The sequence below is a fragment of the Corvus moneduloides genome, chromosome 1 (genome assembly GCF_009650955.1).
Source record: "Corvus moneduloides isolate bCorMon1 chromosome 1, bCorMon1.pri, whole genome shotgun sequence".
In the NCBI taxonomy this organism is placed as follows: Eukaryota; Metazoa; Chordata; class Aves; order Passeriformes; family Corvidae; genus Corvus; species Corvus moneduloides.
The window spans coordinates 147,745,026-147,768,117 of record NC_045476.1 but is presented as its reverse complement, the minus strand read 5'-3'; the positions used below and the strand labels follow the sequence as shown (position 1 = coordinate 147,768,117).

Below are 23,092 nucleotides of genomic sequence, written 5' to 3'. Positions count from 1 at the left end.
AGGACTCCTTCAGACAGTGTGTGCTTGTCTCTTCTGGTTCCTCCCCAGCTTGCTTTCCATCTCAAGCCTCTGCTTCCCGGCCCAACAGCCATGCAGGCAGGTGCTGCTCACTTCCAATTCCTGCGTGCATCCTCATTTCAGCTCCATGACAAAGGTCCCTCTGCCCATGCTTTTTGTTTCCTCAGAGCCTGGTCTTTCCACAACAGCACAGTATTCAGCTCTGATTAACCTTCAGTTCAGACTACTCCATGCTTTATTTCCATATTCTAGTTTATCACTGGCACTGGCAAAGTAAAGGCATTGGCAAGAAAACTCAGTAAAGGTTCGTACTGAAAATGAAATGGTCATTCATTTATTATGTATTTTTTGGCAACAGTCTTTTTTTCTAATAGTCATTTGTGCCGGCCAGAGGAAGTGCTCGGACAGGCTGCCAACACGGGTGAGCTCCCAAAATGTTCCAGTAAGTCTTGTGCAGCGAGTACATCCTTTGACGTCTCAGCTCCAGGAGTTCTGGGATCATTTAAGAATCTGATTTTATCATTCATCATTTGAGACTCTGATTTTATCTTTCCCTGGAGTAAGTCGTGAGCTCCCATGACTATGGAAAACAACTCTGGGTGATAACTGAGCTAGACCACGCATAGGGCTGCACGGAAGCTCCTCTCCGAACCCGTACCAGGACCTGGGGACTCGGAGGGGACTGTCCGGTGGCTGGAGCCCCGGCAGCGCGACCCGCAGGCAGCGGCCGAGCCCCCGGGGGCGGCGGGGCGGGCGCGGCTCCGGGCGCTGCCGCAGCAGCGCAGCCGCCGCCGGCCGCGGACTACAGCTCCCGGCGTGCCGAGCGGAGCCCGCCCGCCCCGGCACTGCCCGGCTGGGCTGGGCTGGGCTGGGCCGGGCCGGGCCGGGCGCCGGCGCCCGCGGGAGCCCCGGGTCCCTGGGAGCAGCGCGGGCGGGGGCGCGGCCGGCGGCGGAGGCGGGCGGGAGGTAGGTGTGTGTGTCCGTGTGTCCGTGTGTGTGTGTGCGTGCGGGGGCCGGCGCCGCGCCGGGCAGGTGAGAGCCCCGCGGGGAGGAGGAGCAGGGGGAGGAGGAGGAGCAGCAGCAGCAGGCGGCGTGCTCCTGCCTGCCGGGGATGCGTGTGTGCCTGTGCGTGTCTGCGCGCCGCTCACCTCGGTACTGCTCGGGTCACTCGGTGGCGGGCGGGTCCAGCTACTGCCGGCGCCGGCGGGGATCGCGTTTCCCAGCGCGGCCGGTTCTCGCTGAGGTCCCGAGAGGAGCGTGAGTGAGCAGCGGCCGTGAGCGATCACGTATGTGCTATAGGGGCACATGTGTTTCCTACGCATGCAACACATTTGTCGGGCTGCAGGCTTCGCCCCGTGACACCGGGCGGCCTCGAGGGGGATGGGGCCCAGGCGAATGGGGTAATAACGAATTAATTGCAGATGAGAAGTAATATCCGTCTTTGAGTCATCAGTCTTTGAGGCATAATTTCATTCCAAAAGCTCTTAGATGAATCGTAGATCTTATATAGAAAGCACTAGCTTTTCCCGTAGGATTATCAGATTTCCACCGGAGAATACCGATCCTGGGATTACTGAGCTACATGGGATTTGCATGTTTCTTTCTAATTAGTCTGTGAATCTGAGTGTAAAATTCTTTATTTGGAAGGGGGGGGAGGGGAGTTGTATGCTTCTAAAAGAACAGACATATCTTTTCTCTGACATTTTACACAGTTTTTCTGGTTATCCTGTGCTCTGTAGGCACTTACTGCCTTAATTGGGTAGTGGTGTCAAAGGTTGATTAGATTCCCTAATGGATTTTGGATCTGCAAGAGGATTGCAGTTTTAAACGCGTGGCTAAAACAATCATGTTTGCCATCTCCCCTCAAACAGTTGAGAAGAGGGCTGATATATTACATTGGTGTTATCTTCCCTTTGGTTTGGTTAATGTATCATCGTGAGGTTGTCGGGTTCGGTTTTGTTGTTGTTGTTTTTTTCCCCCTCTACTATTTCATTTGCAGACCAAAAAGAAATGAATGTCAGAGAGGATTTGTTTAATCATTTAACAGCTGACACAAGCCATGTCCCTAACAAAACGTTGGTGAAAAAGTAGAAGATTTCTGGGATACAGCAGCACCAGTACTGTGAAGCCGCTTCTGCAGGTCAGGAGCAGCATTTGCTGGAGGATGCCGTAGCCCAGGAGGTGAGGCTCGTGGGGACGAGGTCGATGGCTTGCATGGAGCTTCTCTGCCTGGCTGAGGAGAGCAGACAGGTGTCTCTGGGCACCGCTACCGCCTGGAGCCTGCCCTCCCATCCCTACGAGCAGCAGCAGCATGAGGGGGGTGAGGTGGACTCCAGAGCAGCCACTGTTGTGGCAGCCCTGCACTGTGAACAGCATTGCAAGCCCTTGCAGACGGGCCCTGTGGCTGAGCCCTCCCTGGCACCCCAGCCCTCATCCCTGGGCACCTCGCCTCAGGAGCACCCTGCACCCTCCAGCACCTCCCAGCCCTGCCAGCCAGCCGAGTGCTTGCCCAGGGAAGAGGACGGAGGGAAGAAGAAAGCCTGCTGCTGTGCCCAGGAACTTGAGACGTCGTTCACCTATGTGGATGAAAATGTAAATCTGGAGCATGCAAGAAGTCCCGCCACTCCTACAGGTGGCCAGGATGCCTCTCTGCAGCAGCACTCCTGCAGGGAGCTGCCACCTGAATGGGTGCACGATTCTCCTTCCTTGGTCTCAGAGGAGGATGATGCTGCCTCGGAGGCAGCAGCTGGGAAATCCGTTGACTATGGGTTCATTAGTGCCATTTTGTTCCTGGTTAGTGGCATTTTGCTGGTGATAATTTCCTACGTGGTACCCAGAGATGTGACTGTGGATCCCAACACCGTGGCTGCCCGGGAGATGGAGAGGCTGGAGAACGAGAGCGCAAGGATCGGTGCTCACTTGGACCGCTGTGTTATCGCTGGGCTGTGTCTCTTAACCCTGGGGGGCGTGGTGCTCTCCAGCCTGCTGATGATGTCCATGTGGAAAGGGGAGCTCTACCGGAGGAGCAGGTTTGCATCCTCCAAGGAGTCTGCAAAGCTGTATGGATCTTTCAATTTTAGAATGAAGTCTGGAGCAAATGATAATATGCTCGAGCTGTCGTTAGTTGAGGAAGATGTGCTTGCCATAGATAATTAGTGTGGTCATGATTTTTAAGGCAGCATTTCTACAGGAAAATATGTTTCATTAAAGAAAGCAGATGCAGCTAAAGATAGCTGGTGATGCAGTTTATTTGTCTGACAAGAATGGTGTTATCTTAAGCTCTATAATCAAATGTTTGCAATATATGAGTACTTGTTGTAAAAGGGAAATGTGCCAGACGAAATGCAAATGATATAAAATAATGAAAACCACTGAATAAAAAGAGATTTGTGATAAGTAGGTTCCTCAGATACTTGTTTATCCTAATATAAAACATTCCACTGGTGTCTTGCCTATATAATTTTCTTATTACTCCCATGTAGAACGAGAATGACCTTGACACTTTAGAAGCTGTTAATTTTTGAAGCCTGCAGGATTAGTAACAGGCTACTTGATAGAATGTTAAGAAGCAGGACCAATAATCAAATAGCAGGGCTAATATTTCATTAAGAGATGCTTTTTTATTCTTTAATTTTAAGCATATCCCTTTTCTTCAATTGAGTGACAGCTGCGGGAAGAAAGAACACCACTTGGTCGTGACTGGCCACAAACCTCCCATATTTTCAAACAATTGTACAATTAGTGATGATTATTTAAAATATAAAATAAGAGGCAAAGGGCAGGAAACCATATGGCCCATGGTATTGGTAGGAGACAAAAGGCTCTTTCAGCTTGAGGTCAGTGGCTCCATTTCAGTTCAGATTAGCAATGATTGATAGTCATTAACTTCTGATAGCTATAGTGACCCATATAAAAGAAGTTTAGTTCTTGGTGGACAGATGTCTTTGTATGACGACTGCCATAACATCAATAAACAGACCTCTTGTTGGAATCTCAAAAGACCCAAAGACTGAAAAAGCATGGGGATACTGAGACTGGACATTTCACCTTCAGTACAGATGCCAGAAGAAATTCAAGCTCAGCTGCAGGGTTTTGCTTATACTGGGCATGTCTGCATCCTATTAGTCCTTTTTGAAACTTCAGTTTTATATCACTAGGCTGTCAACCTTCTCATAACCAGGAAGGTCAGGAAGGATCTCTCTGAGACTCATTCAATAAAACCCAATTTATTTGTAAAAAATAAATCATCAGGAAATACAGAGGTTAAGTATCAGGCAGTTTACTGGCTGACATGAGACTCACTTAACACAGGGGATGATCAAGGGTACATGTTGCTATTAATCTCAGTTCTGTGGCACTGTAGCCAAAAACCTGTACCACTGATGGTATTTGCTTTATTATCAGTCAGTTTCTGTGGAACATTGACATGTTCTTGCTGTGCTGGGAAAACCAGCAAAGATTGTTCAGTACACTGCTGTCAGTTCTTACTGAGCAATGGTTAATACATACATATATATATATATATATATATATGCCTTATTAATGTGTAGATGTATATTATGTGTGTATGTGTCCCTGGCAAAGCCAAACGTGGGTGAAGAGCTCTGTCTGTGCAGTCTCTGACTGCAGTCTTAAAAGAAAAATGTGCTTCACTATGACAGCCCTCTCAGTTGTGAGTTAACTCTCAAATATCAGGAATATGAATTATTTTTAAAATGATACTTTTTTTCCCACTGTGACACACAGGAGAAGAGTTCTCATGGGAAGGAGTGAGGAGATCTCCTTTATATTCCCTTTATCCAGTAATAAGTGGCAGCACAAAGTTCAGAATAACAAGTGAATGGCAGAAACATGGGTTCCTCACAGAGAGACTGAACACTATTTTGCCACTTGGTTCTTCATTCCCCTTCTCTGCTGTTCTTGTCAGGAGACAAGTGCAGCACCCAAGTCTGACTCAGCTAGTTCCATCCCTTGTGCTTGCTGGCTGCAGGTGCTGGCACGGGTGCCTGTGATCAAGGGCCCAGGAGCTGCCCTGCTCCAGATTCATGCCTTTGGTCAGTAAATATCATACTGTGGTACCCAGACTTTAAAGCTGGCCCCAGAAAAGAGAGCCTGCTTCACATGTTCTCTGCTCCAACTGCAGCTTTAGGTCAGTGTTACTGCGTCATTAAATGAGCTGCCTTATTAGAGGGTGCTGCTGCCCAGTAGATCATGATACACAGCGTGTTCACAGGCAGTAATTCAGCAATGACCAGCATCTCCACAGTCGTCTTTGAAGAGCTTACATCCTTCTAGCTGTGTTGTCAAGGGTTCTGGATTGAATCTCTAGGGTAAATGTCCTCTTACATCTGGAAGCTACCTTCAGCCTGCTGTGATCAGTACAAGCGAGGAAGGAACTAGCCTGAGAATCTGGATGCAGAGCAGGAAGGTTCCTCCTTTTCTGTCCTTGGCCTGCTGGTGGGGTATGTGGGCACTGCCCACAGAGCTTGGCACATTGCTCAGTGTGGGGGGGCGGGAACAGTGCTTTCACCCTGCCCTGAGGATGGGAAGGGGCTGACCGTGGCCTCCACAGGTCCAGGGAAAGCCATGCCAAGGAGAGGGCAAATGGTGCTGAGCTGGGGTCAGCAAGATGGTGCAGGGTGGGAGGTGGATGTCTCAGGGGATGAAAACCCTTTCACCTGCCTGGGTCCCGTGTTCTCACCTACATGACAGAAGCTCTAAAACTGCAGCTGGCGGTTTTGAGAGCTATTATTTTTATTTTTTAATTATACATATGCATGAAATTGGAGTACATTCCATTATTGCAGAAAGATGACAGCTTAAGCTGTACGGATCACGGATTTCTTGTAGAAACCATGACATGCCTTAATGCTGATTATTAGCACTAGAAAAAGGAACGCTCCCCTGACTGTCAGTATGTTATTGTCAAGTGAGAAGTTTTCTGACACTTTGTAAAACGCCTGTCACAGATCATGAACCTGCAATACTTTAATGAACCCTGAAATTTTCCCTGAGCATTTTAAGGAAACATTAGTCAACCTAATAATCTAAATATACACTGCAGAAGTGTGAGGAGTAATAAAATTTAAACAGCAGGACTAACAGAGTTTCTTTATTTTGGTGTGTGTGCTATGAAAGAGGTGAAGGAAGGCCTTCAGTGCAGGAATTTAGCAGATAAAAATGCTCAGGATGTTTCTCTGATCACCTTTACAAATTGCAGCATGGTGTGAGTTAACAGTGCAGTATAAAACCTCTGGACTCTCAGGTTCTTGTGCTGTGAAACCAAACGCAGACAGAAACCAAAGCACTTGCTGTCTGGTGGCTGATGGTGGAAATGAATGTATAAGCCCACTGGCCGGTGGACAGGGCTTCCCACCATTAACCTCGCACGAGACATTGACAAAGGGCGAGGCCAAGGGACATTGATTGCCCCCTGATGCACCCTCGCAATTTGACTTCTCCTGCTTGATACTGAAATGCTTTAAGGGTACAAATGTGAGAAGAATCGTTGGTGGTTTTTCATTGCCTGGGCTAAAATTGTCACTTGAATCATTGGAGAGCTTTCTCTTTTTTTGAGGAACTAAATTTTGGCATATACCAAGTGGGTTTTAGGTGCCCTCTAAACATACCAGGATTCTGAGTATGGATTTCTGAGTACCCTGGAAACACAACAGGATTTTTGCCCTTAGTCAGTTTATTTCTGACCAACCCCAGCTGCCCAATGTGACACTTTCCCATTTTCTACCTCATGACACGTCTGCTGGCTGGGCCCAGCCCTGGCCTCTGCCTTCCCACTGGAGGTGTCCATGCTTCCCTAAACTGCAGGAATGGAGGCTTCCCCGCATCGAGGCGACAGCTGCCAATGTCTGGCTCCCTGCTGCTCAAACAGCTCCCTGGTGACCCATGCTCTCACTTCCTTTTTCTCAGTCAGACGCTGTGGCTGAGGCTGGACATTGGGAGCTGCATGGCACCTGCTGGGAATGCCATTGGAATGGAGGCTGTCACCACATGGTCCCAGCCCCCCACGCTGGAGGTGCCCAGGGTGGCTCCCACCAGCCTCGCCTGCTCCTGCCAGCCTGAAGCCAGCCCCATGACAGAAATGCCTAAGACTCTCCTAGGAAGCTACACTGGGTTGTTGTTGGGTTTTTATGTGTTTACAATTTTTTAGTCTTTGTAATTCTTTTAAAAATCTGTCTGCAATGAGTATAAAGTTTACTGACTAAGAAACCAACTGGTTTAATCTTGTAAAACTCTGACCCACTACAGGGCGAAACATCACAGTCCATCGTGAGCTGTTCAATAGTGCGTTTGATGCCTTACTACAATCACAGCTGCATTCTGTACAGAGTCAAAAATAAAAGTCTATGAAGCTGAGCACTGTCGTTGTGGGCCTCTTTGCTCCTTGCTGATTCCAGTGATCAGCTCTTGCTCTTTGTGCCATGGGTGCAGTCCCTAGTCCTCAGTGGCCTCAGTAGGCAGCAGGGCCACCTGGCAGAGGTGGTGCTAGATTGAGCTGTGCCGGCACACCAAGCCTGTCCCCAGCTCACCCCTCCCTGGTGTTGCTGCTGCTGGTCCTTCCCAGACCAGAAGTGCCAAGCAATGCAGAGTTTCAAACCCTGCTGCACTTGTGTCCCACTCAACTCCATACAACCAGAACAAAAAAGAGAAAAGGTGGGTGGGAGCAGCCAGGGCTGTGTGAGCAGGCAGCTGGGGAGGTGCTGTGTGAGGACGTGGGTGTTGAGCCCCTGCTCACCATCACCACATACATGACCACTTCAGGATCACATCCTCACCTTGGCCCGGCTTGGCCGTGGCCAGGGCAGGAGGGCAGAGAGTGCCAGGCCCAGCACCAGCCATGGTGATGATGGGTGGGCACGCGGTTCCAAGAAAGCACTGGAGGTGATGGGTGATGCAGGGAGATGCAGGAGCTATGTTCCTGCAGGTCTGTGGGCTGAGCATTGCCACCTCAGTGTCAGCTTCACCTCCCCCTCCAGAAGAGCTGTGCCAGAGTGGGCAGCAATGGGAGGGTTCCGGTGCAGGGCCAGCAGCAACTGGCACCAGCAGCTAAGCAGGACCTCCAGGGAGCCTCACAGTTTTCTCCTGGCTTTTTTTGTTTCTCTCAGATCTCTGGTGTAGGTCAGTTATCACTTTAACCACCTTTGACAACTTGTACTCCCTCCCAGACGTGATTCAAAGGTATGCCACACCGGTTATGCCTCGTAAGGTCACTTTTCATTCTGGTGTGACAGAATCAGACCTTTCCCTGCCACTGTCGTGTGAATCACCATGTGGGTGGAGCGCCGTGGTGGGTGTGGGTCCAGGCTGGAGCAGGGGCAGTCTGCTCATACTACCTGTTACCACAGAGCAGAGTACAACAGTGCCCCAATTCGCAGTTCAGGTTTTAGGCTGTTCTGGCTACAGCAGTAATAAGTGTGTCCCAGAAGTGGCCAAATTGGCTGCAGTGACTGCTCTGATGCCAAATGCAGACTATGGTGTGCAACTGATAGCAAGAGGTTAAGAGACTAGATGTATTTATAGATATGACAATCCATCGGCTTAAAGGACTGGGAGGCTTTTTAACTGAAAGCAAACACAAATTCATTTTTACTGTTTTTACATGTTTCTTCTTAATCTTACCATTTTTAATTTTGACAGATTCAGTGTCATCTGTTGTATTCACAGGGGCTTTTGTTCCCTGTGTTTATGAGTCCTGGCAAGGTCAAGAGTCCTATAGACTGCAGGGAGGTGAGACTTCTCTGATTTTCCTATCAGTTTAAATTAAATTGTGGATGTTATAAATCTGCATAAAACCAAACAAAACAAGAACCTCTTATTTGAAATGAACCTGCTTAATATTTGTTTGTGTAAATGTAAATGCAGTGCCCATGGTAGAAACTGAGCCGAATAATGCATGTTTTAATTAGATTTTCAATAAAAATTCGTTAAAATATTTCTGCACACTTGCTGTATTAAGAACTTGTAAAGAGTTCTCTGCTTATTTATGTGTAGATTTGCCCACTGTTACATGTGGTAGAAAATACTGAGCTATTGCCATTAATTGAGCTGCACCTCACAGGCATTTGGCCATTGTTCTGAATGAGAGCTTTCCAACCTCGCGCGTGTGGTTTTTGTTCACCTGCACCGAGTGTGTAACCCACAGACCACTGAAAGTTCTTCCATTTGGATCAAGAAATGAGATGCTGAGCAGCATGAAACATAATGTTCTCAAAAGGTCTCCTGCACACAGATACCAAAGCTCTGTACAGAACATACAGTGTTCCCATTTTGCAGATGAAGTGAGACACCTCTTGTGCCCAGAGAGCCACCTGGACAGCTGGAGAACCAAGGCTTCTTAAGTCCCAGTCCAGCACTGCAGAAAAGGCTGAATTTGTACAGAACCACTAGAATAAATTAATCTGAAAAGGATCGCAATTTTTTTTCCTGGAGAATGACATTTACATTTAATTTAAAGTGCAAAATAATTAAAAAAAAAATCTAGGAAAGTCAACCCAAACTAAATTTGCTAATATTTGGACGTATTTGGTTAAGGTTTTGCACATTTTAGTCATTTGTATTTGGGTTTTTTAAGGCATAAAAATATCAATAGGCTTCTGTTGAAAAAATAAAACAGATATCTGTATATCAGCACAAATGGCTTCTCTTTTCCAATGATTGTTTCTGTTTTGACAGATGGGTATGCAGGGAAATTTAGCTATTGTTGAATAAAACATATCCAGAAGCAAAATTGATTAAGTCCCTTTTGTAGGGTAAAAAAATCAATTCTTCCCATTAGAAGGATCTAAAAGATGTTGATCAGCTAGAAATGTAAATAAAGTTCTTTAATCACTATTCTCCAACTGCAGTGTATCTATCTACATGAGATTGTCTTGTCTCTTTATAGCTTGAAATAAATTTGGTTGAACTCTAACATGAAGCAGCTTTTGACAAACTAGTGAGAGTAACTGTGCTTGAATGTAAATAATATCAAGTAGCTATCCTGACATTTTGGTATTGCTTTGCTTAAGGATTAGCTGTTCATGAAATGAATGTATATGTGATAACAATATATCCAGGCTGGGCACAAAAATACATTCACTGAAAGGCAGAGCAGTAGAAAGTATGTGACTGTTTTCAGTTTCTATATATTCTGATTTCATGTAATAAAGACAGCACTTTCAAGATCTCTTGATTAGTAATTGTTGAGGGCTATTAAAGGTCACAGAGGGCTATTAACAGAAGGATGCCAAGTCTCTAGCTCTGTAAGTCCCTAAGCTTCTGATTGCTAAGAGCTGAGAGAATATGCTGGTGTGTGCTTGCCCTACCCTTGGTTTTAGATAAAGCTGTAACTGCTGCAGGCTACTGAGCAGTTACATTCTATCTGAGCCTATTTGGTGACAGATGGACCTTTGATTTGATCCAGACTGACCCTGTGTTCTCAAAACTTTATGCTTTGCCTATAAGGACAATACCAAGTAGTTATTCACCACTGTGGCTTCCTAAAGAAGGAATCAATAGATCAGAGTCTTACCTTTCTTTTTCCCTCCTTACAGGAATGGTAACCATGGCTGGAAGAGCTCTTGAGAGGTCATTTTCCAGTCTTCTGGAACTTTCACCCTCCATCAGTCCTCAAAGATGATTGCTCATGGCTGTGAAATTGCTGCTCAATTCTCTGAGCACTCTGGGGTGAATTTTATAAGGCTCACATGATTTGCAGATACATTATGTATCTATGCAGCCTCTTCTTCTGCTCTCTACCAGCCTAAGTTCTAACGTTCTGAAGTCTATGGACAGTCTGAATACTTCTAGATCTTTTTAATAAGGTAAAGAAAGGTTGAAACACTTCAGCCTTCTCAATGTCGTTTTCAATTGTGCTCCTGTCTCACTCTCCACCAATCAGAAAACCTGTTTTTTCTTTGTCTTTTTTCTTCTTTCTAGTATAAATATATAAATAAATATAGAGCACTTCCTCATGTCCTTTTTTTTCTCTTCTATGAGGATCTCCCCCACAAAAGAAAAGAAAATTATTATTTATATATTCTAATTTCCCCAGTGGGGAAATTTCTTAAATTTTAGGTCACTGTTATGATTAGCCAAATCCATGTTTACAATTGTTATTTTTCTTTCACATTTTCACATTTCCTTAATTTTGGTTAAGAATTTGCTAAATTTCCTGAATGTCTTTTTCCTTTAAACTTCTGCTATGTGGGAGCATACTAACTAGTGCTTTGAATTTACTGGAGTTTCTTGTTCCTTGGGACCGCTTCCCTGAAAGCAGAAGTATTCTGCTGTAACAGCCCTACATTGTGGGGATTTTTTTGTATAGGTTGAGCTCGGTGAACAGCCTGGTGATTGCGTTTCCCACTCCTGACCACCTCCATTCGTTCCCCACTCAGCCTTTCTTCAGTGTGGGCAGCAATGGTCCAGGGTACAGATTTTGTGTCAGTCTTGCTGTTTGAGCTAAGCCATGTTGCTAAGGAAAATATTACAGGCTTGTCTATGGGTTCAAATTACAATGCATGGCTATTGAGATGGGAAATGTCTTCACTTTAAGTTCACAGGATATTGAAACCAGTCTTAGCAAAGAGGCGAGTTAGAAGCAAAAATCAATACTGGACGATGCTGAAATGCCTGTGTTCAGCTGCTGTTTTAAGTGGCTTGTACAGACCTTTCAAATCATGTTGCCAACAAATGAAGGAAATACGGCTTTTAAAAAGTCAGAGAATTATTAATAGTGTGCTTGACCTCCAGCTCTGCACAGTCTACAAAAAAAGCATCATTTGTCATATGCTGCTGCCTTGCCTAATTCTGCAGCCCCTGTTGGGAAGCAGTTGCGCATAGGAGAAGTGCATTCAGAGAGTCAGGGTCAAAGCTTTAGATCCATGATGGACTGTGGGAGGGAAGGAGAGCAGAAACAGTTCATGGTCAACCCCTGAACAAAAAGGGAGGGGTGCAGGAACCCAGCACCTCATACATCATTCACACGCTAATGGTATTTCTTGTCCTGGTGTGTTAGAGAAGAACATTAACTGTGCTGAGGTTACACTTGCAGCTTTCCAGCAGAGATAGAGAAGTATGGAGAGAAGCAAATGTCAGATGTCTTCAGGAGAAAATGAATGCTGTAGCCACTACCCTGGCATCTGAGGAGTGACTGGGGACCCAGCACCTCCAATTGCGCTCCCCAGCAGGCTAATCTGTTGCACAGCATTTGTAGCACAAAGAAGCAGTCTGAGCCTTTATTAACTTTAACTACTGTCTGAATAACCTAAAGTGATAATCCATCTCTCTTACTGCTGTTATTAAGTCAGTTTTGGACAATGCCTTATCATCTGCAGAAAAAATGAAGAGGAGATATAATGCAGACAGCAAGTTTCTAGGTAAAATGAGTCTGTCTGAGAAGGGGAGAAAAATGTTGCACACTGGGCTGAACAAATCTTTGCATTGATTCCAGGAACCAGAGTCTTTCTAGGAGCACCACAAATGCATGTCTTTATTTAGTGGTTGGATTCAAAGAGCTGTCAATCTTCCTCTATCCAGATAACTCCCATTTGTGTTCAGGTCTGGGGTGCTTTAGGGTCATACATTATTTCTGCTTGTGCTGTTCTTGCTTTTCACTTTGATGCCAGCTCTGCAGTTCTTCATCAGCCTCACGAAGCCACGTGTGCAAACAGAACCACTCCAACCCCACTGCCTTGGTGGCAGCAGGCAGTGTCCCGCTGACACATGGCACTGCTGCAGCTCCAAGAGTGCACATGTGAGCCTTGGAAATGGAGTTCTCATAGAGAGTCTTAAATAATCATTTAAATATCCATCGAGATCTCATTTATACGTTGTCATCTGAGAGCCCAAATCTCATCTGTCTGTGGGCATGCTGGTGTGAGTGCTCTGTGGCTCAGCAAAGAGCTAGTTCCTCCTCTTTGGCTGTCCTGCATATTATCTGATTCTGTGTCCAGTGCATAGGAATAAAAGCCAATTCTTTTCTATCTCCCCTTCAATTCAGATGGGATTAAGCTTACCTTTCAGCTGGGTGGCTGAGGTAGCCTGAGATAAAATTTGAGGCCAGTAATAAGTTACTGCTCCTGCACAGAACAAAATGAAAGAAGTTGTGACTTGGAGAGATAAACAGCTGCTGGGGATGCTCCACAGCACAGCAGTAATACCTCAAGTCTGTGGTTTAAAATCAAAGTCTTAACTACAGTAAACAGAGCAGGTTTTAGTGGCTTTTTTTTTCAAGGTGAAGGCTAGAATGCAGGCCATGGAGGACTAACACGGAAAATTTGTACACTATTTAAGAATCCTTCACTGAAACTTCACCCCACATCCCATTAAAAGTTCCAGGATACACAACAATAAGCTTATATAAACAACTACAGTCATTTATTTACACACAGGATAAACCAATGCATTGCAAGTAAGGAGATCTGTATCCAAACACCACAGGAGGTGAATTTGTCACACAAATACTATCTTTCTTTACCTTGAGCTCTTGTGGGAACCCCAAGTTAATCCCTGTGTCCACACATGATCACATGATGTTTACTGTCATTTATATAGGACAATGTTTGGTTTATTTCCTGTTTGAGATAAGGTATTTTACCTCAGAGTTACCTGTGCATCTTACCATTTCACCTCAGTGAACAGAAGGCGGAAAAAATAAGAAAAATATTTTTAATTATTTTTTTTTGTCAGGCAAAGTATGTGGAACTAAAGAGAAGAAAATGGAAGGGAGGTGAAGGTCTTGTCAGCAAGCAGGTAGGAATATGGATTTCATAATGTTAATAGCTACAGTCAATAATTATTGTGGAAATAGATTTCACAATTCATATTGAATTGATTGTAGTCCGGTTGATTGATGCTGTTGTAAAACAGGAGGCTAATCAAGACTGGGAATAAAAAAAAACAACAACATCCAAAGGCAAGCCCTTACAGATTAGTCATTCTTTATACTAGTAAGCCAATTTATCAACAGTAATAAAAAGTCCTGATCTTGTAAGCAACAACTCATTTTCATAAAATATGTCCTCTAGTTACATCCAGTGTTTTCAAAGGTTTCTATCTCTTGTCTATTTTAATAGAAGGGATAGTCAGATGCCACGAGTTTTTTATACTACACTGTATAAGACCAGTTAGGTTTCTAGTGTCTTTTTAAAAATTAATTGCTTTGGACAGACCTTAAATTCTCTCTCACATCATTCTGTCGTCTTTCAGAATAAAAGTTGATTGTGCATTTAATTTGAGAACACTCTACATTCTTCAAGTTTCCCTAGGGGCACTAATCACCTGAAAACCTTAGGTAGTGTCTTCATGAACCGCTGAACAAATCCAGCCGTCTTCTGATTTACCAAAAGGCGATCTTGTTTTTTCTCCATTTTTTTCTCTTTCACTCCCCCGCCACCTCTCCCAGCCTTTCAGTCCCTCTCTGCCTTGTGCACCAGCCCCCTTATAAACCAATGGTAGGCCCAGCAGAAGATTATTTGATGATTATTAGCATAATTTTTATCACTTATTTCCATTTTCATATGACTCATTTGCTTTACTTTACAATATATTTCCCTTTCTCAGCTTGTTTCAGAACTAGTTTCAGAACCAGTTAAAGGCTCATGAGCACCTTGGAGAGAAACTAAGATGCTCCTGGGAATTTGCTCCTCGGGGCATACCTGTGTGCATGGGGACAGACGGACCCTGGCTTGAGCTGGGCAGGCTTTTGAGCTGGCTGGACACAGCCAGCTCTGGTCCCAAGTAGCACAGAGCTGCTGTAGGAGGGCACAGTGCCTGAGCAATATGCTGTGCCTCTCAGTGGAAGTGTCTCCTACATGCTTCATCCAGGTCTGGACAAAGGTAGCTTGAGTGGAGTGCAATTGCCTCTGTATCCTCATGTCCTTAATCATCATGGCAGTTGTCCTCACCGCTCTGCCAGCTCTGCTTGGATCCTCACCCCTCTCCCTGTTCAGCATCTCCTCTCCTGTTAAATTTATCTCTCTTGAATTACTCACAGTCTCTTTGCTGTCATAAGCTGCATGCAAATGCTGGGTTTATTGTTCAAGATAATGCATTTCTGCTATCTCAATGAAATAGGTGTATTCCATTTGGTTTATTAGCTAATTAAACTAATCGCTAGAGAACCTTCAGAATGTCTTCTGTTCTTCTGCAGTGAAGCTAATTTATCTTTAAAGTGCTGGAAGTAGGAAAATGGTCTATATGCCCTGCAGAAAAGTTTGAGGTTCATATGTTTTTATCCAAAGTGTTTCAAAATAATAATCTAAAAGTCAGATTTGGATATTCAGGAAACTTTGGCACTGAATGATCTGCAGCAAAAGAAACATATGGGAAGTACAGGCACAGTCTGATCTTATCTGTCAAGCTGACAGATAAATAATTTGACGAAACAGAGATTGCTTAGAAGTTAAAAAATAAGTTTTTTTGGTCAGAAAAGCGTCCCAATGACTATTTGTTTCCTTTGAGCTGATCACTGGATGGCACTCAGTGTGTCAGTATGCTTTCAGAATTTCATAAAAAGTGCTGGTAGAGAAGAAGCCATTTCACAGAATTGTGGTAGAGGCTGGTGGACACCTCTGGAGCTCATCTGGTCCAGCCCCTGCTCAAGCAAAGTCAGCGAGAGCAGATTGCCTGTAGTTCATCCAGTTGACTTTGGAATACCTCCGTTAAAGGTGACTCCAGAGCCTCTCTCTGAAGCATTTTGCAGTGTTTGACCACCTGCAAAGCAAAGAAAAGGGGTTTTTTTCTGATCATTATCAGAATTTTCTGTATTTCAGATTTCATTGCCTCTTGCCCTGTCAGTGCCAAGGAGTCTCTGGCTTTGTCTTTTTTCCCCCAGCCCCACATCAGGTTTTTATACACATAGATAAGATCTCCTCAAGCCTTCTGTTCTCCAGGCTGAGCAGTTGACTGGTAAAACCAGAGCACTGAACTTTAAATCCACCACATACGGAGGAGCACAGACCTTCCAGCAATTACAGCTTGTAGCACCTTCTGGCTAGGTTTAGAGATCTCTGCCTCTAGCCAGATGAAAAGGAAAACACTGTTTCAAGACAGATGTCTCCTAAAGAAAAAAAGATATTTATCCTTTACCCAATCCACACTACAAGATGCTCTACTTTAGTAGGAGTTTCAGGGTTTTGCCTCCTCCCAACAAAAACAGAATATTTAGCTTAGCTTGTGTCAGTTTGAAATTAAAATATATGAAATGAGAAGCTGGAGCCTTTTGCAGAAGAATGTGAAAATGAAATTTTATTATTTTGGGAATTTCTCCCTGTCTGTAGTTCATATAAAACTATCGAACTGCAATCTTTGACAATTTTACTTCTCATCACAACACTAATAAGCATCCCCATCTCAGTTCTATGGCTATCTGGTGCATTTTGATTGCCTCATTTTTGTGTGGGTTTGATTCATAAGCACCAGAAATAAAATGTGGACACTGGGCATTTTAACATCTTTTTCAGCTGAAGATAGCAACTTCTAAATTAACAGAGTCAGATATCTGAGGCATCTATCAGTTCTGCTTCCCATCAGCAAACGCATTTCATTATTTTGACACTTATTTAGGTCATAAGTGATGTCATCCACTTTCTTATTTACTTTTTACAGTACAGGAGGTGACTACATGTTAAAATCTCTCTCTCCTCTGCAATTTATTTTCTTTCTTCCTTTTTGCCAGAGGAGATGTTCAGACCCTTTCATGTTAATATGCGTTTTCTTGTCTTATGTTTTAAAAAAATCAGTAAATAATAATAAAAAATATCCTCCAACTAGATTGTTAGCATGAGTTAAAAATGCAAACAGCTTGTAATAACTACAGCATGTGGAGAGGTTTCTTCTCTGGCCCTGAATCAATGGGAGCTTTGCTAACAGCTGTGGCCCACAGTCTGCAAAATTTTCCAAAAGGAAGAATTATTTTTTCCATAGCTGAGAAAACAGATACAGCACTAATGAAATTTGAGGTTACAAGTGCAATTGATCTCACTGATATGGAGACCCAACTTGTGCTTTCTTAGTAGGACAGCATCTCCACTTCGTGGGAGCACTTTGTGTTTCCTGCCCCTCCAGCACAGCCCCGAGGGATGTGCTGTGCTTACCCCTCTGAACACCAGCATGGAACAAGTGCTGCTTCCAGCAGATTTATGTCTCATTCTTTGTTAATTGAGGCTTTTCCAAAGATGTGGTTGCTCTTTTGCTTTTTTGTATTGTCTGGTGTCTAATAAGGTGTGAGCTGTCACTATGCTGTTCTCTCAGCTGGAGAACTTAAAAGGTCCCTGTCTCCTATTCAATTGCTAATGTTCACTGGATGTAGCAATATATACGGCATTTATCTCTCCCCCCCTCCCCCCCCCCAACCCGCTCCATCCTGGAAAAATTTGATTGGCTAGACTGGTCAATAGGATCAAAACGTATGGAAGGAAAGTTGCTAAGAGAAATGTACATTTGAACATATATAGAGAGAGCAACTGAAGGAGCCTCATCTCCCTGTATGGGAGGGGCCTTCTGAAAAGTCACTATCTATCCCTAGAACAAACCAGGTTAGGAATTTTTTAAATGTTTTTCTGCTTTGGTTATATTCACAGTTCTAATGATATTTTAGTAACAATTCTTGGTTATGAGTGTAATTGTAATATAAAAGAACTTAATTTTTATGTTCATTTCCCATTCTGATAGGATATTTGATTTGTTAGTAAAACTTGTACAGAGAGAAAGTCTATTCTTCTATAGTAATTACTCATGAAAATTATATCAGTGCAGGCAGGAAGAAAGTACAGATTAAACAAGGTCTAAAACAAAGCACTTTGAAGACCAAGTTTCTTACAGTAGTCACTCCAGGAAATTTATAGGCACTTTAATTAATGCCTTTTGCCTCTAAGTTCTTTTCCAGTATAATTAATTGTATACACCCATGTACAAAGATGCAGAGAGGATGCCTCTATTATCCTGTAGAGAACTAGGAAAGCAGGGTATACTGTTAACTGCTATTCAACAGAAAATGATACACTGGCCTTTGACAAGCAAAGGACAAAAGGAGGGTTATGACCTGGCATTTTCAAGCAGCACCAGTAAAGCAAAACCTTATCAGCAGCGCTCTCTCAACTCAAGCCCTTTGTCATGGCAGAGTGAAGACTTTTCCTCTGCATTGTTAAACCACAGGTAGACATACACAAACATCCAGGTTGTCTTTGCCCAGGTCTATCAATACTTAACTGCAGACCAGAAATTGATAGTAGAGGGTTACTGGATTTAGCAGATAAATTTACTGCCTGACTGGCACTGGTAATTAAGCAAGTTGGAGTAAGTACCAAGTGAATACTTTACCAAGGCTTTTGCATCCCTGGAAGTTTTGAAATTAAGATGGGTGTTTTTTCTAAAATAATAGCATTAACAACTATAATAATTCTTATAATAGATGGCCTGTGAGCCATATAATACAGGAGATCAGAGAGGTAATTACAGTCTCTTGTGACCTTAGATGCAGTAATTGATAGTAATTACTCTTCTTTGAAGCCTTAGCATGCTTTATTGGCCTGTATCAGAGCCATGGGGTCATCTCATGCAGGTCATGTACCATAACCACTTTGCTTCAATTCTCAACACATACTGTTTTCCTTCCCTTTCTATCCCTGCCTCACAGAGCAAGGCTGTGGAAGGAGCAGTGTGTGCATCTTAGCTCCTGTGCACCAGCCAAATGAGCTACTGGGCACAAGGAGTGGAGCGAGGTCTTCCCTCTGCAGGAAGAAGTACAACATGCATCTCCTTGTTCTCCAGAGGAAAAGGGGTGGAGAGGATGTTTCCCAAGAAGCTGCCTGTGGATAACAGTGTCCCTAAGTTAACTTGGAGCCAGGACTCTGATGTATCACACTTACTTGGACTGATGGCTAATGAGGCAAATCAGCCCTACATGAATAAAATGTCTGCCAGGCGAAACAGAGCCGCGTACATTCCCTCTGAAATGTCCGTGTGTGCCAAGAAAGGCAATCTGCTGGCACCGAGCACGCACAGAGGGGCCGTACAAAAGGCCAATTCTTTGCATCAGCAGGGCAGGAGAAATGCCATGTCCCATAAAACAAATTGCTACTGTTCAAACCCCTGAGAACAGGCAGAAGCAGAGGCTGCTATTGAGTGCTCCGACTATCTTGCACTCTTTCAGGTTAAATGATTGTTGCAGAAAAGGCTGCCTCAGTATTTCTGTAAAGCAGCACCATGGAACATCACTTTAGTAGAAACAGGTAGTCTACTTATTTATTTATATCAGAACCTTTTTTACTTATATCAGAAAGACTCTTCATTGTTAGATTTTGTTTTCTTCGAGTGGGTGATCTGATTTTTACAAGGTTGAGTGGCATTTGACTCCTAGCATTCAATCTATTAGGAATGGACAGGAGGGAATTAGCCTAATGTCAGCTCAGAAAAAAATGCTTTTAATACAGACATCTTTGTCTACAGAAACAGGACTGCCTCTGTTGCAGTGTCATATTAGTTATTTCTAACTTCTTGGGAAATGCAGAACTTGAACTGATAGGTGTCTTTCATTTTATTAAGCATAGCTAATATATAACATTACTTACTTATTTTTTGTCATTTCACTTCAGTGATTAGCAATTTCTGCACCTCTTGAGGTAATGCAATAGAAATGAGAGCCACAGGCAGCAGAGAACTCCTTCCAACCGCCCTAATTCTTCTGCACAAGCATTAGCTTGCAAATACCAAACACAAACTGGATGTTTTCTCCCTGTGCCTAGTGTGAAATGCAGAAAGGATTAACAGAAGCTCCTTGGATTAATCTCTTACTTGACAAAGAGATGATATAGTTTCAAACCTAGAGTTCAAACCTATGCTGCATTCTTCCAAGCAAGTGCAGAGAGGCAGAGGCTTATGCTGAGCATCTCACAACTTTTTATATGAGTCTTGTCCTGCTACAGCCCCTCTTTCCCATGCTGCAAGTGCATCTACACCTAAGCTGACACCCACAGCACAGCCCACCTTACCTGCTTCAAGTAACAGTGATTTCTCAGCACAGGATCATGAATAGACATGAAAAGTGGCCTCTGAGATGCCTTTCTCTGAGCAGTAGGCTGGTTCCCACCCTTGTGCATGAGTGTATTTGATGAATTTCCTTGGAGAAATGAAAAGTTGGAAGATACTGCTTAGAGTAGCCTGAGAGACAAATTAGGAGCTGGGGATGGAAATTAGTGTAAAGGAATTCTCAGTAGACTGCTAGTGAGTCACGAGTTGCAGATGTCTCTTAGATGAGGAACAGTCCTGCAAGGCAATTACCAGCAGCCTCAGCACTTAAGGCATATGATATTAGATAAAAAGGGAACTGTTTTTCACAGGCAGGAGGGAGAAACATAATCAAATTCTTTATTTGCACTCAAGTGCATCTAATGCTATACAACATCTATTTGTCCAGGGAATTAGTTTTACTTATTTACAATACCATACTAGCCAATTACACGACAAAGCCCTTATAACCCTGCTATACTGTTTGTGAGGTGCAAGTAGAGAGAGAACCACAGAGAGCTGTAAGATAAACACTGACAAAAGAAAAACAAAAATGTAAACTCTTACTAAAAGAAAATACCTGTGTGATGGAAGGAGGTGATGGTGGTGAGTGGGGAGTTAGATGTCAGAGCATCTTCTATTAATTTTAATCAATTTAACTTGTCTAACTCATACTGGATTTTTGGCGTTTGGCTTTTTTACTGTCACTAATTAATTATAATCCAGTCTCAGCACAATCACTGTAACAGAACTGACCAAAAAAACATGCCAATAAAGTGTTAATGGACATGAAAAAATTGTATCTCGTAGCTACATTCATTACTCTTGCCTTTAGATAAAGTTAGGAAGTAGTCAGGGACATTATGAACTGCAAAGTCTTACACTTTGAACATTGAGAATGAAGCAAAATAGTGTTCTTGAAGTCCTACAAAAGGAAATCACCTAATTATGTACTAAGAAAACAGTTATCCTGGCAATGTGAAGGACAAAAATTAAAAAAAAAAAAAAAAAGGAAGAAAAAAGCGGGTAGTAACACGTAAAAAAGAATACCCCGTGTGATCAGTGTAATTCTCCCAACATTTTAGTTTTCCTCATAGCTTATATTAAGCCACAGAATTCAGTTCCTAATTTATGTGATGCACACATGTGCCCACACATTTTTGAAAGCTGTTCTTCAGCTTTTACAAATCACTTCTTGCTTTAGTAATAAAATAAATGTATTAGACTTTCCACTGACCTCCTCAAAAATGGGATGAATCTCTTCAATATTTTTACTGATGTTAGGTCCAGTCCATTTTTAGTGCTATTCTCAGATGTCTCACAAACCTTCTGTTAGAGAGGGTTTCCTGGTCTTTCCTATCATCCAAACGAAAATAATTAATTAGATCAACTACTTTCATCAACACAGGCAAGCAGTATCCTGTGTTTGAATCACATGAATAGATATCACACAAGAATTTATGGCCATGCCTTCAGGTTTTGCTTTGGATTTATTCTCCTCTGAGACATGTTTCACTTGAGGAACTCAATGTCTTTCTTCTGTCCCTTCACCACTGCTGCTGTGAGAGAAAACAGCTCAATATTTGAAGCCATCCTTTGCTAGAATTCATGATTACATGGTCACTAAGTATTTGCACTACTGTAGAATGTCTCATCCTAAAGTCAATTCCCAATTTCTTCTGAGAAGTTAATGAAGAACATTTCAGAACCAAAGTTATGTCTGTGTTGCTTCCTTCGTCTTGCACTTTTATCTGACGTCTTTCCTCCTTACTTTTACCTGTGATTGATAGATCAGATAGAGGTATTCAGAGTGGATGCCTGGGTTATACAGGATATATGACATCATAATGGAGTTACAGAATTTGTGTTAGCAGGGACCTCTTAGAGGTTATTTTGGCCAAGATCTTCCTGAAAGGTTTGCTGACTTCAAAGTTAGATTAGGCTGCTTGGGATCATGTCCAGCTGAATTCTGAAGATCGACATTCCCAGCTGCTTCCAGTGTTTGACTGCTGGACCACATATGAAGAATATTTTTCCTTACATATATAACCATATGTTTATATATGTTATATATGTTTCAAGTTGTGAGAGCTACCTCTGTCCCTTTGTCTGCCTCCCTTCTGATCACCCGATTAGGTAGGTGCAGACAACTATTGGGAGCCCTTCTTTACCACAGAGCAGCTCCCTGGATCTAGAAGCCAAAGCATTTGCAAAAGCAGCTGTGAGACATCCAGCTCACGTCTCTTCTGAGCTTGGCAGGACCTGCTGCATTTCATAGGCAAAAGAAGGGGCAGAAAAGTGATCTGTATCATCTTGCCCACTCTGATGGGCACCATGTCTCACCTCTACAGAAAAGTAGTGTTAATATTATATCACTTAGAAATAATTTCTAATGCTGAATGTAAGAATCTAGCTGTTCAGTGGTGGAACTCAAAACATACCAAGAGCATTAACATGGCTGTCAGGCTGCTTTCCTTTTTGTCTCGAATCCTACTAAAACACAGGAGCAACAACCTTACCTCAAGAAAAATGATTTATTGTAATATTCAGAAGGTCCTGTCCTATACCACCACCTCTAATATCTCGTTTCTTGAGTGTTTAATACTGACTGAAGCTTGTGAGCCTTCTCTTCTCCCTACTGTGAACATTAGTTCTGGAACATCACAATTTCCACACCACCCAACTGTTCTTAAAAAAAACCCCAGTATTTGTCTGCAGCTCTGCTCTTGTACTTTCTTTGCATTATTTTTCATTTTGATGTGCTTTAATTGCCACAAACCAAACAGGAAACAGCTCAGGCATTGACGTCATATTAGAAACTACCAGCCAAACATATATTTCTCCAGGAAGATTTTTTGAATAATTTTATTCAACAATGAGGTTTTAACATTTTACTTGATGTTGTATTTTTCAAAATCGATTAACTCTGCAATTAATCTTCTGTAAAAATATTCATTAAATTACAAGTGAAAAAAAGAAAAAAAAGCAGAAAAACATCCACCCCTTCTCGTCTACATTCTGTCCTCATTTCTATTTGAGTCAATCACTTTCTACCTTTTACCAAGAAAAA

General features: G+C 43.1%; 1 protein-coding gene across 6 annotated transcripts in view; it reads left to right on the top strand.

The window, feature by feature from the left end:
* Positions 1-932: 932 nt before the first annotated feature.
* TMEM74 (transmembrane protein 74) overlaps positions 933-23,092 on the top strand; it is a 34,915-nt gene continuing 12,755 nt past the window's right edge. The window contains exons 1-3 of one of the 6 annotated variants that reach the window (XR_004244168.1): positions 995-1,304; positions 10,569-10,838; positions 13,705-13,767. Coding sequence is in view for 4 of the 6 variants with exons in the window: in XM_032131589.1 (XP_031987480.1) it covers positions 2,224-3,174 (951 nt within the window). In the remaining 2 variants the exon portion in view is untranslated. The other 5 variants (XM_032131589.1, XM_032131570.1, XR_004244170.1 and 2 more) reach the window with 5 other exon arrangements.